This window comes from Lepus europaeus, chromosome 3, assembly GCF_033115175.1.
Source record: "Lepus europaeus isolate LE1 chromosome 3, mLepTim1.pri, whole genome shotgun sequence".
Taxonomy (NCBI): domain Eukaryota; kingdom Metazoa; phylum Chordata; class Mammalia; order Lagomorpha; family Leporidae; genus Lepus; species Lepus europaeus.
In genome coordinates, this window is record NC_084829.1 from 60,906,998 (window position 1) to 60,923,506 (window position 16,509).

Sequence of the window (16,509 nt, forward strand, 5' to 3'; positions counted from 1 at the left end):
AGTTCATGGTTGGTGCCCTTGTCTCATAAAGATTTATGCCATGGCCTTTCTTTTTCTTTTTTAAATAACCCAACTCCTCATTTTGGTAGGTATATTGAATGTGGCTGGCCAATTTTTGAACAGCTGGACATGGAATCCTCAGTTTGCTTTGTTACAGTGTGAGGGGAGGCACAGTAGGTGCTCGAGAGGAGGTATCCTGGGGCTGGGAGATAGTGGGCAGTTTTTAATTTACTCAATTTCTTAGCAAAAGGTGTTGGGTTTAACTCTTTTAAAAACCCATATACTTATTTGGGAGGGTTTTTGCCAGCAGTTATTCATACTGTACTGTGAATTACTGATTTCAGATCGGCCCAGCTCCGGCCGTTGGGGCCATTTGGGGAGTGAACCAGCAGGTGGAAGACCTTTCTCTCTGTCTCTGCCTATCAAATAAATAAGTAAAATTTAAAAAAAAAAAAATCTCAGATAACATTTTCTGTGGGTTGATTTGTTTTAAAGGGAGTTGAGAAAAAGGAAGAAGAGCTACATAATTTTTGATGGTAGGGTTCAAAAGATGGACTATGAAACAGGATAATTAATGTAGAACTTTCTGAATGCCAGATAAGGCTCAAAGTACTTTATACATCAATTTTCACAGTAAACCCATTTGAATTATCTCCATTTTACAGAATTTGAGACACCAAAAAGTTAAGGAGATGCTTCAGTTGGGGGTCTGGTTTGGATTGAGCACTAAAATCTTGGGGGAGGAAACATAAAGCTTGAGTCAGTGTAGGGGTGGGCATTTTAGGTCAAGGAAATATGTTACCAGGAGGAACAGAAGTATAGAAAAGGATGCATTCTTTGAAATCTTACTTTTGAGAAACATCTCAATGCTATCTTGTTACTCTAACCCTAGGTTGTTGACCAGCAGGGTTTTGAATGATTGGATCTGTCTTTGTTTTCTGTTCCTGTAATTAAATACCAAATGTGGAGAATATAGGTTTACTTAGCTTAGGGTTCTGGGGGCTGGGAAATCCCAGAGCATGACACTGATATCTGGTAAGGGCTTTCATGCTGCATGATAACATGGTAGGCAGCATCAGATGGGGAGAGCTCACTGACAAACAGGAGAGGCTTCAAGAAGTTTGTAATTACATGGAATTAAAAGATGAATTTTTTTGCACAAAAGAAAAAGAAACATACTGATATACATGCATATAGCAGGAAATTTGGAAAATATCTTTTTGGTATTACAGTTTTATCTATTTTCTCCTTTTCTCCCCTAAATAAATAATGTACGTAAATGTGCATTTTACTTGTTTATTTCTAACAAGGTTCTTGCTGGGTTTTCTGGCCAGCATTTTCTTTACAATTCATTCTTTTCTCTATTCTTTATAATTTGTCTTGGTCAAAGTGAGTGAGCAGTTTAATGATTTTATTTATTGTCAAATTGCTCTTCAAAAAGATTGTACCATTTGAAAGTATATTCATGAAGAATTTTGTTCTCTTTAAATTTTAGGATAGACCATTCTCTGTTGAGCTCTTTTAAATGAAGTTCCACTTGGATACAAAGATGAGAACTAGATAACTTCTTGAGGTTCCTTCTAACCCCTAGGATGAAGATAATAACTAACATTTGTATAGTGTTCTAGAGTTTACAGAGCGAGTTCTCATACATCATCTCAATTGATCCTCACAACAACCCTGTGAGGTAGGTAGGACAGATATTGTTATTCTCATTCTAGAGATAAAGAAGTTACTAGAGAGGTTAAGTGACTTGGTCAAGGTTGTGTTGTGTTTTGTTTTGATCAAGTTTTATTTAGATGTTCTTCTAGGGATTTGCATCCAGGCCTGATAATGACATTCTTATTGCAAGATTCCATTTAACTGCTCTCTGAGAAATACTTGCACATTTTGGCCTTGCAGCGCCGGCACACCGGGTTCTAGTCCCCTGTCAGGGCGCCGGATTCTGTCCTGGTTGCCCCTCTTCCAGGCCAGCTCTCTGCTGTGGCCCGGGAAGGCAGTGGAGGATGGCCCAAGTGCTTGGGCCCTGCACCCCATGGGAGACCAGGATAAGCACCTGGCTCCTGCCTTCGGATCAGCCGGCCGTGGCAGCCATTGGAGGGTGAACCAACGGCAAAGGAAGACCTTTCTCTCTGTCTCTCTCTCTCACTGTCCACTCTGCCTGTCAAAAAAAAGAAGCATTTGTTTTATATAGAAATAAACCTAATGCCATATGAATACATTGTTAATATTTCCTTCAGTGTTCCCCAGTCTTTCTCCTTTCTTGCTACCCCTCCCCAGTTAAATGGCCCTGTCCCTTGACTAGGAGAAAGTAAGCTTAATTAAATTATGATACTAAACACCTGCTATTTTCCCTACCATTGGTGAAAGAGAAGTTACATTCACAGTGTCTCTGAGTACTAACATCCTCATTAGAATTTTTGATTCTAGTATGAACCTACACTCACAAGCTTTTTAGGGTAGGAATCTCTTGTATTACCTTAACCAAAATTGGAGTAATTGAAATCTCCAAGTGTAGTCACCAAGACTTTCAAAAAGGGGACTGCAAATAATAAACGAAAGTGATAGTCGAGGGTAAATTCAGGAAAGTTTATAGCTGATCTTCTCTTTGACTGGTTATATCACAAGGTAGGAATTTATAAAACTGAATTGAGAGCTTAGTAGTAACAATATCAGATATGTTATATTAAAACTATCACACAAATTTTTCTGTACTACTGCCTTTAAATACTTAATATCTCAATATTTTTAAAAATTAATTTTTTTGTTATTTTTGTTTTTTTCTAGTTGTTGGTCTTGACGATATTATGGATGAAGGAGTTGTTAAAGAAAGTGGCAATGATACCATTGATGAAGAAGAACTGATTTTACCTAACAGGAATTTGAGGGACAAAGTAGAAGAAAATTCAGTGAGATCGCCAAGAAAGTCACCTCGTTTAATGGCACAAGGTAATCTTTCCGAAGAGGCCCAGCTAGAAAATCAGAGGTATAGGGACAGATGTGTTAAATTGTGAACTTGCTGGGCAGAGAGATCATAACTTCTTGATGTTTGCTAATCTAAGCATTTTGACAATCATCAGTTTTGAGATTATATCAATTTATTATTTGTTTCCAGTCCCACTATGTATTTCCTCTTTCCCAGAGGAAATCACTATTAACTCTTTAAACTGGATTTATTTTGGGGGCAGTTGTCTTCATGTCTAAGCACAGTGCATATATTGCTACTTTTGGTTATTTTGATTCACATATTTATTGACTCTTCACTAAGAATGATGATTTTCCTTCTCTCTCTCTCTCTCTCTCTCTCTCTTTTTTTTTTTTTTTTTTAAGATTTATTGGTTTATTTGACAGGTAGAGTTATTGACAGAGAGAAAGGCCACAATGGCTGGAGCTGGGCCTCTCTGAAGCCAGGAGCTGGGAGTTTCTTCTGGGTTTCCCACATGGCTGTAGGGGCCCATCTCATCACATGGGTACACGTGGGACATCTCATTCTGCTTTCCAGGCCATAGCTCTTCTTCCTGGATGGGACGAAGGGCAGCCAGTATACTAACCGAGGCCCATATAGGATACTGGTGCTTCAGGTGGAGGCTTAGCCCACTCTGCTGGTCCCTCCTCCTTCCTCCTTTTCTTCCTGTTATACAAAAGTATATATTTTTTTCCTCCTTTCAGTATATAAGTTTGTTAGATCAGGAGTTATAATTTATGTTACTATGAATGTAGATGCTATTAGAGATATTCCATTTAAAAACCTATGGCCACTTTTTTCCCTGTCCCAACTTTTTGTTTTCTGATTAATTGCTTTTGTTTTTATTTGCTTATTTTTCTGTATATATTCCAGCAATTACAAAGTAACTACTGTGCCAGTTGTCTAATTCTTTACTAAGGATTTTTTTTAAAGATTTATTTATTTGAAAGTCAGAGTTATACAGAGAGAGGAGAGGCAGAGAGAGAGAGAGGGAGAGGGAGAAAGAGAGAGAGAGAGAGAGAGAGAGAGGTCTTCCATCTGGTGGTTCAATCCCCGATTGGCCACAATGGCTGGAGCTGTGCTGATCTGAAGCTAGGAGCTTCTTCTGGGTCTCCCACGTTGGTGCAGGGGCCCAAGGACTTGGGGCCATCTTCTACTGCTTTCCCAGGCCATAGCAGAAAGCTGGATTGGAAGTGGAGCAAGCCAGGTCTTGAACTGGTGCCTACACTGGATGCTGGCGTTTCAGGCCAGGGCATTAACCCGCTGCGTCACAGCGCCGGCCCCACTAAGAATGTTTTTGCATGTCAATTATTCTGTCATTCTGCCTGTAATTTAACAAATTTCTTTTGAGTCTTCTGAGCCATTCCTATGAACTGGTGTTAGCTCTGTAAGCCCAGAAGCAAAACTGTTATTCATGGACCTTCCCTTGCCATTCTTCTGAAGAGTCTGAACTTGCTTTATGCTTTCTTGTTCTTCCTGTTTACTCTTGGGATTTTTTTTTTTTTATTTTACACCTCTTCCAATAGTTTTGTGAGAAAAAGGAGCAGGATGATAACACTTTGTGTCTTGTATGTCTGCAAATATATTTAATTTGTTCTCATGCTAGAATCCTCTGGAGACAATTCAAGTTTGGAAATCATTTTCCTTCAGATATTTAAAGCTGTTACTCCAGTTTCTTCTAACTTTAGTGTTGTTGAGAAGTTTAGTGATGTTTTCAGGAGTATCTTACCTACTATCCCTGGAAATTTGTTGAATCTTCCTCTTCTACTCTAGTGCTTTCATAATGTGAAAATATAATGTGTATGTGTTGAAAATGTATTGAACAAGGTATTCAGTAGATTCTCCTAGTATAAAAACTATCAGTTTTCAATTCTGAGAAAATTTCTTGAACTATTTTTTTGGTTATTCTGTTTATTAATTTTTGCTTTCTGGAACTCCTATTCAAGAGTGAAATGCCTACTTTATTATTCTTGACTTTTTCCTTTACATACTGAAATTTTTTTATCTGTACCCTCAAACTTTTCCACCTACTTTGGTTCTTTTTTGTTTTTGAGAATGATCCATTTGGTAACATCTTAATATTTTAAGATTCATTTTATTTATTTGAAAGGCGGGGTTAGAGAGAGAAAGAGAGAGGGGGAGATACAGAGAGAAATGTTCCATCCACTGATTGACTCCCCAGATGGCTGCAATGGCTGAGGCCAGGAGCTTCATCCGGGTCTCCCACATGGGTACAGTGGCCCAAGCGCTTGGGCCATCTTTTTCTGCTTTTACAGGTACATTAGCAGGGAGCTGGATTGTCATGGTATTTTAAAATAAAGTGTTTTTTAGAGTTGTATCTCCTTTAATAATTTCTCTTTTCTTCTTGCTGCATTTTTTTTAAAAACCAAAAGTGTGTGTGTGTGTGTGTTTTAAATGATTGTTTTAGTTTAGAGACTTTCCTAAAATGTTTGATCCTTGTTTAAGGGTAGGAAACTAAAATTGTGAAACTACTAAATGTGTAATTTTTGTCAACCATGAGCATCACCATATGGTGTGTGTGCTGGCAGAATCTCTTACATCAGAATACAGGTTTTTCCTTATAGGCTCACTAGATTGTTAGCATGTGGGAACCCTGCTAGTAGGGAAGCCAATGGGGGTGTCTCAGCTTTTGGTATATATAAATTCACTTAATTTCACAAAAGTATTGTATTTGCTTGATAGAAAGATAGGGAGAGATCTCCCCGACCCACTGGTTCACTCTCTAAATGCCCATAATAGCTGGGACTTGGCCTGGGCCAAGCCAAAACCAGGAGCTGGAAACTCTGTCCAGTTTTTCCACATGGGTAGCAGAAACCCAGGTACTTGAGCCGTCACCTGCTGCCTTCTAGGGTGTGCATTTGCAAGAAGCTGGAATCAGTGAACGGAGCCAGAACTTGAAACTAGATTTTTAAACGCGAGATGCAGGTATTCCAAGCAGCATCCTGACCACAATGACAAACACATGCTTCTAATCTCACGAGTTTTAGTGTAGTTTATTCCCACTGACAACAATGCCTAAGATTCTTTTCCATAGTTTAGGAACCTTATTATTTTCTCACCAGCGAATAAACTACTAGTTTTGGATTAGGACCAGGGAAGGACAATTTTATTTTATTTTTTTTTAATTTTGTGACAGGCAGAGTTAGACAGTGAGAGAGAGACAGAGAGAAAGGTCTTCCTTTTTCCATTGGTTCACCCCTCAAGTGGCCGCTATGGCTGGTGTGTTGCGGCTGGTGTGTTGCGGCCGGTGCGCTGCGCCCATCTGAGGCCAGGAGCCAGGTGCTTCGTCCAGGTCTCCCATGTAGGTGCAGGGCCCAAGGACCTGGGCCATGCTCCACTGCACTCCCAGGCCTCAGTAGAGATCTGGACTGGAAGAGGAGCAACCAGGACAGAATCCGGCGCCCCAACAGGCACTAGAACCCGGGGTCCTGGCGCCGCAGGCAGAGGATTAGCCTAGTGAGCCACAGCGCCAGTTGGGAAGGACAATTTTCTAACAGGTGGAGTAGGGGAGAAGAAGCATCCAGCTGCTTCTTAAAGAGCTTTCAATCCAACCCCTGCCATATTCACTTTCGAACGATAGTCTAGGCCCTCAGATTCCTAGCTAGGGCTGCTGACCTGTTAACGGTGCTGGTTTTTGCCAAAAAACTGATAGCTTACTCTTTGTTTTGAGTCTTCTAATCAATTCTTAATCACTAGTTTCTGGCTTTCAGAATTTGTCATTGTTTTATCTTCTCTTGTATGTCCTTTTCTTTTGGATTTATGTTGTTTCAAGAAAGATTTTTTTTAAATTTATTTGACAGGTAGAGATATAGACAGAGAGACAGAGAAAAAGGTCTTCCTTCCATTGGTTCACCCCCCAAATGGCCGCTACGGCTGGAGCTACGCCGATCTGAAGCCAGGAGCCAGGTGCTTTTTCCTGGTCTCCCATGCGGGTGCAGGGGCCCAAGCACTTGGGCAATCCTCCACTGCCCTCCCAGGCCACAGCAGAGAGCTTGCCTGGAAGAGGAGCAACCGGAACTAGAACCGGTGCCCATATGGGATGCTGGTGCCGCAGGGGTAGGATCAACCAAGTGAGCCATGGCGCTGGCTCCACAAGAAAGATTCTTTTACTGTAGTTTTAGTGGAGTTTCGAAAAACGAATGAACATAAGATGCCTGCATTTACTTCATCTTTTCCTTGATTTATATTCCACTCAATTTTATTTGGTATTTATACTTGAAATTTTGAGAAATGGAAAGGATATAATGAACATGGGACAAAATAATGGTAATTTTTATCTATAGAACTAAGCTTTACACCATTTTATATTTAGAGGAGAAAAGTGACATCTTAACGATTACTTAAATTTGGAAAATTTCTTTAATTTTCAGTGTCTTTACAGTTGAATATGCAAATCCATTGTCTTTTTATCACCCTCTCGGGTATTAGAAATTAATTATTAAATGGTTAATGGGTGTTGCAAGTTCATTTATTTCAAGGGTGAATAAAGTGGAGCTGTATATTGCTAAAAGCTGTTTCTATGGTTTTAAGAAACTAAATATTGAAACAACTTCATTAATATTTGTTATTTTAAAAAGACTGCAACTCAGCATGTAATAAGCAGTTTATAATCCATCAAACAGTTTTAAAAGTTGTTGAGTAATTACCTAATGTGTAGATACCATGCTAAATTCTACAGGAATTAGAAAGGATTCACAAGATTAGGATGATCATATTATTTTCCAAACTGGGATACTTTTAAGAGTGAAGGAGTATGCTAATAATAATTACATCAGAATCATAGCACCATCTTGAACTAGTTCATGTAAATGAAGATATACACCTTCCTTTTTTTTTTTAAGATTTATTTATTATTTCTTTGAAAGGCATACTTTGATTAAATGGGAGAGAAGCATATTCCATTTGCTGGTTCACTCCCCAATTGACCACATGGCAGGGCTTGAGCCAGGAGTCAGAAGCTCCATCTGGATCTCTCTCATTTGTGGCAGTGGTCTAAGCATGAGGGCTCTCTTCCGCTGCTTTCCCAGGCACATTATTAGGGAGCTGGGTTGGAAGTGGAGAAGCTGAGTCTTGAACCTGTGCTTACATTGCACGCCTGTGTCTTATGCGGTGGCTTAACCTGCTGTCCCATAACACCGGCCTTGGACATGTATCTTCTTTAAGATTCTCAGTAGTATAGTGAGAAATGTCAGATTGGGGAAATACTTGCAATACTGGATCACAGTAGTTCTTTAAATTCAGTGGGAGATTTAAGAAAATTGGAAGTGTTCATTTTCATGCAGAGTTGATTCAGAGGCATTGGAAATGCATAATCTTAGAAATAGCTTTTAATTTTGAATTTTAGTGTATTGGATGTTTCTCTACTTAGTTTTCTATTTAGTTATCTTTTCTCTTTTTTTTTTCCAGTTCATTTTTAAAAATTTATTAGAGAGGTGGAGCTATAGACAGTGAGAGGGAGAAACAGAGAAAGGTCTTCCATCCGTTGGTTCACGTCTTAGATGGCTGCAACAAAGACAGGAACCAGGACTTTCTTTTGGGTCTCCCACGTGGGTGCAGGGGCCCAAGAGCTTGGGCCATCTTCGACTGCTTTCCCAGGCCACAGCAGAGAGCTGGATTGGAAGAGGAGCAGCCAGCCCTATGGTATCCTGGCACTGCAGACAGAGGATTAACCTACTGCACCATAGTGCTGGACCCTTCATTATATTTCTTAACATTCCCCTGAAAGATATATCAAGATAAGAAGGAAGGAGGCCCGCGCTGCGGCTCACTAGGCTAATCCTCCGCCTTGCGGCGCCGGTACACCGGGTTCTAGTCCCGGTCGGGGCACCAATCCTGTCCCGGTTGCCCCTCTTCCAGGCCAGCTCTCTGCTGTGGCCAGGGAGTGCAGTAGAGGATGGCCCAAGTCCTTGGGCCCTGCACCCCATGGGAGACCAGGATAAGCACCTGGCTCCTGGCTTCGGATCAGCGCGGTGCGCTGGCCGCAGCGCGCCTACTGCAGCGGCCATTGGAGGGTGAACCAACGGCAAAAGGAAGACCTTTCTCTCTGTCTCTCTCTCACTGTCCACTCTGCCTGTCAAAAATAAAAAAATAAAAAGGAAGGAAAAGCAAGCTTTATTGAATATTTTCTGGTTTAAATATATGTATTTTTAAATATTTTCATTTTATTTGAAAAGCAAAGACAGAGCCATCTGCTTGTTTACAACCCAAGTGCTGGCAACAGCCCAGGTTGGGCCCAGCTGAAGACCTCAACTGAGGTCTTCTGTAGGACTGGTAGAGAACCAACTAGTTGAGCTATCATCTAGTGCTTCCTAGAGTACCCATTAGTAGAAAGCTCAAATAGGGCTGGGATGGAAACCAGGCACTGCAGTATGGAATGTCAGCATCCCAACTTAACCACTGTGCCAAATGTCCACTCTGTTTCAAATCTTTTTATTTGTGATGTTTCTAGTGACATATCTGTGGTACTGTAGTGTATACTTCATTTCCTTTCTTTTTTCTTTTTAAGATTTACTTATTAGAAAGGCAGAATTACAGAGAGGGTGAGAGAAAGATATCTTCCATTTGTTGGTTCACTCTCCACATGGCCTCAATGACTGGGGTTGTGCCAAGCCAAAGCCAGGAGCCCACAGCTTCTTCAGATTCTCTCACATGGGTGCAGGGGCCCAAGCATTTGTGCTGTCCCTCTTGCTTTTCCAGGCATGTTAGCAGGGAGCTGGATTGGAGGTGGAGCAGCCAGGTCTTGAGCCCAGCTTAACCTGCTACTCCACAACGCCGGCCTCACTTCATTTTCTTTCTTAGGATAGTTTGAATGGTGATATAGGAAGGCATGTTGTTAAGGAATCAATACTCTTTTGAGGTTATATCTTGAAATATTAGTGGATCCTTTTGGGATAGGTAGTTTATTTCAGATTTTACTGGTACTTGTAATTACCTGGTTTTGTGTATTTGAAAATGTTTAATGATTAAAAATGTGATAATTTCACTTTAGGGTAGGCATTAATGTAAAAGAAGCTCATTTTACTTACAGTTTACTTTTTACGGGAAGACAATTTGATGAGAACATTTTTTGTAGTAAGGTATAATATCAATCAATCTGAATTTTAAAGGAGGTTCTCCATATACCTCACACTGAAATTTAGAGAGCTTTGACAAGCGTATAATGTAACATCTATGAGGGGCTTCAAAGAGTTCATGAGAAAATCAAATTAAAAGATAACATGCATATTTCCATGAATTTTTTTTTTTTTAAGATTTATTTATTTATTTGAAAGAGCTACACAGAGAGGAAAGGCAGAGAGAGAGCGAGTGAGAGGAAGGAGTTCTCTCCGATGGTTCATTCCCCAATTGGTCTCAACGGCCAGAGCTGCCCTGATCCAGAGCCAGGAGCCTCTTCGGGTCTCCCATATGGGTGCCGGGGCCCAAGGACTTGGGCCGCCTTCCACTGTTTTCCCAGGTCATAGTGGAGAGCTGGATTGGAAGTAGAACAGCCAGGACTAGAACTGGTGCCCATATGGGATGCCGGCGCTTCAAGCCAGGGTGTTAACCCGCTGTGCTACAGTGCCGGCCCCTTCATGAACTTTCTGAAGCCCCTTTATAAATGTAAAATTATATATATTTATAAAATATATATTAATGTTTGTGTAATCACCATTGTGAATAACTACTGAATACATTTGCATTGAAATGAACCAATTAACTTTATAGCTGAGAGTAAAGGAGTGATACATTCTAAATTGTTTGAAATAAAAACACATGATGAAATAGCTAAGTTATTTTTATTTATTTTTTTCCCCTGTGATAGAACAAGTAAGAAGCTTGCGACAAAGCACTATTGCCAAGCGTTCAAGTACAGCACCTTTAACTAGCTCAAAAAAAGCATCCGGGAAGACTGTGCTTGCCTCTAAAGCAGGGGTGAAACAATCAGAAAGGTGTCAGATTAAAGAGGAAGTTTGTACATCGCTGAAACCTGAGTACCATAAGGAAAACAGAAGGAGCAACCGAAATATTGGACAAGTTGAAGTAGTACCAGAAGTATCAGTGTCTTCAAGTCATTCTTCAGTGTCATCTTGTCTTGAAATGAAGGATGAAGCTGGATTAGATTCTAAGCATAAGTGCAATAATCAGGGAGAAACAAATGTGCCATCTCATGAACTAAATTGTCCACTACTTTCAGAGACCAGTGTGAATATTGAAGAACAGAAAAGTGAAGATGTGTTGGAAAGTAAAGACAAGACTGTTAATAGCACATTGTTTAAGTTTTCTGATAAAGAAGAACATGACCACAATGATTCCATTTCAGATAACATAGATGACACTGTTGTTGAAGAAATGAGGACAACAGGAGAAATTGAACAAGAATCAAAGGAGACAGTAAAATTGTCTCATGAAGATCACCAAACTGTTGAGGAACCTACATCTTCTGAAATTTCTAGTGATGTTACTTGTGCAAATCCAAATGAAACAGAAAAGAATCTTGTAGCTTTGTCTAGTTCGGTGAATGAAGTGACTGGATATAATTTGGAGTTGCATAATACCTTGGATGTTGCTGATAAATCTGCAGACTCACTAGAAAGAAAGAAAATGGAACCATTGGGTTATTGTGAAGATACAGAGTCCAAGCCATTGCAGAACACTGACTTTAATAAATCAGATTTAGAGATGGTTGATACTGGTGCTTTTGAATCAGAAAGGAATATTTTAGAAAATACCATTTGTAATACACCTGACCAGAATTCAAAAGAGTTAAATATTACTGAATGTGTAAGAGCAGAGTCCCAAGAAACAACAAATATTCAGGATGATAAAAACAGTCAATCAGGTAGTATTTCTTGCTTAGAGGCAAAAAACGTAAAATCCAAACATACAAAACCCGTAATTCATTCTAAGCAAAATATGACCTCAGATACTCCTAAGAAAATTGGTGCAGCAAAGCATGAAGTCATGCATAACAAAACTAAAATTAATGTTAAAAGTGTGAAACGAAGTGCTGATGAACTGGAATTGCAGCCAAATTTTCATAGGCCAGTAAAAGTGAGGAAAAAAATTGAAAAGGATTCAAAGATTCAGAGTTGTAATTCTGGGATTAAGTCTGTGAAAAACCAAGCTCATTCTGTGTTGAAAAAAACATCACAGGATCAAAATTTAGTACCAGTTTCTAAACCCTTAACTCATTCTTTGAGTGATAAGCTTCATGGTCACCCTAGTTGCTCTAAAGAACCTAATCATCCTGCACAAACTGGACATTTATTACATTCCAGCCAGAAACAGTGCCATAAGCCTCAGCAGCAGCCCCCAGGGATAAGAACCAATAGTCAAGTAAAGGAAGAGCCTGAACATCCAGGCATTGAGCATTGTAAGGAGGAGGATAAACTGAAACTGAAAAGGCCTGAGAAGAACCTACAACCCCGCCAAAGAAGAAGCAGTAAAAGTTTTTCTTTGGATGAACCTCCGTTGTTCATTCCGGACAACATAGCTACTGTAAAAAGAGAAGGCTCAGAACATAGCTCCTCATTTGAAAGCAAATATATGTGGACTCCCAGCAAGCAGTGTGGGTTTTGCAAAAAACCGCATGGCAACAGGTGTGTGTGTGTGGGTGTGTATGTATGGATATTACATTTAAAGAAGAATTGCTGTTTTGGAATAGGGTTGATATGAGAAATGAATTATTTATAATATACAAAGACTTCCAGAAATAATAAAAGGGCCTGATCAACCCTGGATAAGATAAGGAAGATGGAGCCACTGAATTTACAAATATGTCCTAAAACATTTTAAAGAGAATAGGCTGACCCACCAGTGATACTTAGGGAACTATTTTGTCATTGTAACAAGTTAGAGAGTATATGTTGGAACTCCTTGGATCTGAGCCACTGAATTTCCAAATATGTCCTAAAACATTTTAAAGAGAATAGGCTGACCCACCAGTGATACTTAAGGAACTATTTTGTCATTGTAACAAGTTAGAGTCCTTGGAACTCCTTGGATCTGATAAAGAAAACCAAAAACTTTCTGTTAATCAGAACATTGTTAATGTTGCTTTGGGTCTGTAAGTGATATTTTATTTCGCTTGAGAAGAACTAGTAATAAAGTGTGAAGGTTGTAATGGAAATCTTATTTTTGAAGTTTTTTTTTTTTTTTTGGGGTGTAAACTTAAGCATATTAAGACCTGCTATCATTTCATAATATCAACACTTGACCTTGGAGTAAAATTTGATAGCAAAACCCACTGTTAGATTACCCAGGTGAATTTTGTATGTAACATAAGTAGAGTGAAAATACGTTTTTCTTTTTTGAATGTTTCTGTGATTTTTAAGAATTTTTTTTTTGTCAATTAAAAGAAATTACAGGTGGTTTTTAGCCTGCTCTTCATCATTCTTTTTTAAGATTTAGTTTTTTCAGTTTTTTGACCCCTCATGTATTTTTTATTTACTAAGCTTTTAAGAAAAGGAGAAAGAAAGCAAGAAAAGCAAAGTGAAGTTTGCAGCTACAAGATTATCTTGAACAAGTGTTCACAATTGCTATTGGAACTTCTGCCAATGCTGTTATGATAAAAAACATTATAACTTGTATACTGTAATATATTTCTATTTATCCTTACCCACTAGAGTAGATGTTAGAATGACATTACATAAAAGTGAAACTCTTTAGGGAGAAGCAGATTAGTAAAATGTTTTTAATACATTATTTTGGTGCGGAGGAGAGGATTGGGGGAGAGTAGGAGGAGAATGCTGGAGCTTTTCTGTTAAATAAGTTTTATTTAAAAGAATTTCTTCATTTATGATTCATTCTGTTTTCCATTTTTATTGTTGGGTTACTTTATATCAGAATATATTTGTTTTTTTTAAAATATTTATTTGAAAGATTTTTCTATCCACTTGTGTAATCCTTAGATGGCTACAAAAGCCATGGTTGGGCTTCATCCTGGTTTCCCACATGGAGGGCAGGGGCCCAAGCACTCAGGCCATCTTCTGCTATTCCCAGGCCATTTGCAGGGAGCTGTATCAGAGGTGGAGTAGCCAGAACTTGAACCAGTGTCCATACGGCGTGCCAGCGTAGGTGGTGGCTTTTAGGTGCTCTGCCACAACCCTGTCCCCAGCCTCATACTTCAGATTTTTAAAGTTGGGGCTTGTTTGAATACAGTGCTACATTTGTACTTACACTCCTTATTTTTTAACTTAAAACACTTTATTCAGACATTTTTTAATGAACCTGCTGTTTTTCAGACCTAAGAGAATTAAGCCAGCCAGTTTTTCAGTCTTCTGAGAGTCTTCACACTGTTACATAGTCAGAGAAGCTGAATGGAAGCCTAATGAGTTTTTTTAAGCATTTTTTTTTTTTTTTTTAATTTGAAGGCAAAGAGATACAGAAAATGCATCTCTAAAACAGAGTTTGGCATAGAGTTGGCAGTTGATTTAAGTATGTTATTATATAGCTTTTTTTTGTTGTTGTTTGTGATAAACTTGTGAAGTTCTAGTGGCTTAGTCTTCAAGAGTTTTGCCAGGCACTTTAATATCAATTGTTATTTCATTAACATCAATAATTTTCCTTAAGATTAGGTATTAGTCCCAGTTTTTTTTTCTTTAATCAAATGCCACCTTTTGGATCTACTGCATAAAAATCCATAGTTGTGGTTTTGTTTTGTTTTTTTTTTTCCCCCCACAGTCTGGAAAATAGCTTAGATGTGGAATTGGGGGCTCACCTTATGTAATTGATCTGGATAATATATGTCAACATTGGAAACAATTTTTGAAGCAACATTTCAGATTATTTTAATTTTGTGAATAAAGAAGCCTAAGTAATTACATTTTCTTTACATATTTACTGACACTACTTTGATGCATTGTTTTTTTCATATATTGAGTTTCTCAAAAAATGTATCTTACACAGCATGTAATTTTCCTATTTTAAAGAAATATGAATGTACTAGGAATGGTATATTTGAAGATAATTTTGACACTTGGATTTCATGAACCAGACACAGTGAATGGTATTTGTTAATCTGACATTTTCTATAGCACATGGGATAGCTTTGCTATTACAATTGGGACAGCCTTTTTGTGTGTACTTCCAGTTGGACATTTTTTTTTGTAATACATATATTTATTCATTACACAGGTAGATGTGGTATTTGACCGTGGACAATTTCTATACGTGTCCTAAAGACAGGAAATACCAACCCTAAGAGTTTACACATTATACTGATTTTTTTGGGGAGGAGGGAGCTTCCATTTACTTTTCTGTTGTAGTCTTATACCATAAATATATTAATTATTTTTTAGAACCATGTGGTTTAATCCTGTTTATTTTTAAATTGATAGAACTTTTGAATTTGTCTTAAACATAAACCAACTGGCATTTTGGAAAGAAAAGTCCTAGTGTTTTTATAGCATTTACTGTGTGATTTCTGTTTACCCATTTTTCCAAAAGATGCCTGTGTGTTTACCTTGAGTTACATTTTCTTGACCCCAGCTGTAGAGGATAAGTACATCAGATGAGGTGTCAAACCAAACAAAAAATCTCCGTGGCAAAATGGATTCATAGCTTTATATAAGAAGACTGACTTCTGAGAAAGGAATTTTCTTCTAGCATAATGGATCTGATTTTTCTCAGGATTTAAAAAGCATTATGGACAAGTAATTGTCGATTACTAGTTGCAAGAAAAAAAATAAATAAAACTGTTAATGCGGCATAGCATCCTTCCATCCTTGAAGAGTTCCCAGTGTTGCCTCTAGTACCTCCAAAGATACCTGAAAATTTTCCAAGAATGCTTTGGCTTATGCCAAAAAGATAAGAATAAAGATTAGATTTTTGTATTTGTTTTTAATTATCTTACAATAAATTGTTTGAATTTAGTTTTTTATCTAAGATTGTTTATGAACAAAATAACATAAGAACACAGTATAAATATTGCTGAACTCTTCAGGTAACTGATGCTGACTTGATCAAGAACCATATGCCACACATTAATGTAGTAAAAGATCTAACATCTGGCTTACAGTCTAAAGTTATTTCTCCTTTGATAATCAGAAATTTAAGAACAGGGCAGAAAATGGGAGAGTAATTATTGGCTATCACCCTGTAGCCTGTCTCTCCCTTCATATTCCCTCCCTGCCTACACTTTAAAACAGAGCAGTAGCTCGAAAAGGGAAGAAAATAATATCCTGAAATATGGTTTAAAAGTCTGTAGTACTTCTAAGTTCCAGACAAAAAACAATGCATATCCAATTTTGAGTAATTTCATTTTAAAGTGAATTTTATTTTCCCCTCGGATGAGTGGAAATTACTTTTATCAATGTCTTTTTTTGGATTTCTCAAAATTTTATTAACTGCATTTTAGACATAGACTCTGAACAGTTGAGGTTTTTCTATAGATCACACTAGAGATTGGCTTTCCAGAGCCTCATTTCAGGGAGACATTTCCAAAGTAAACTTAAAGTGAGGCTTCATGAATTTTCTGATCATACAACTACTCTTTTCTTGAATAAGTCAAATAAAATTTGAGAATTCCTTAATATGTTTCTTAT

General features: G+C 38.2%; 1 protein-coding gene across 6 annotated transcripts in view; it reads left to right on the plus strand.

Moving 5' to 3' along the window:
- The window catches only part of PHF3 (PHD finger protein 3), an 85,923-nt gene that overhangs the window by 42,531 nt on the left and 26,883 nt on the right, over nt 1-16,509 (plus strand). For 4 of the 6 annotated variants that reach the window (XM_062186325.1, XM_062186328.1, XM_062186326.1 and 1 more), the window contains 2 exons: nt 2,788-2,949; nt 10,788-12,564. In XM_062186325.1, the coding sequence (XP_062042309.1) occupies nt 2,788-2,949; nt 10,788-12,564 (1,939 nt within the window). Of the gene's footprint in view, nt 1-2,787; nt 2,950-10,787; nt 12,565-16,509 lie in introns of those variants that run through there. The other 2 variants (XM_062186327.1, XM_062186330.1) reach the window with 2 other exon arrangements.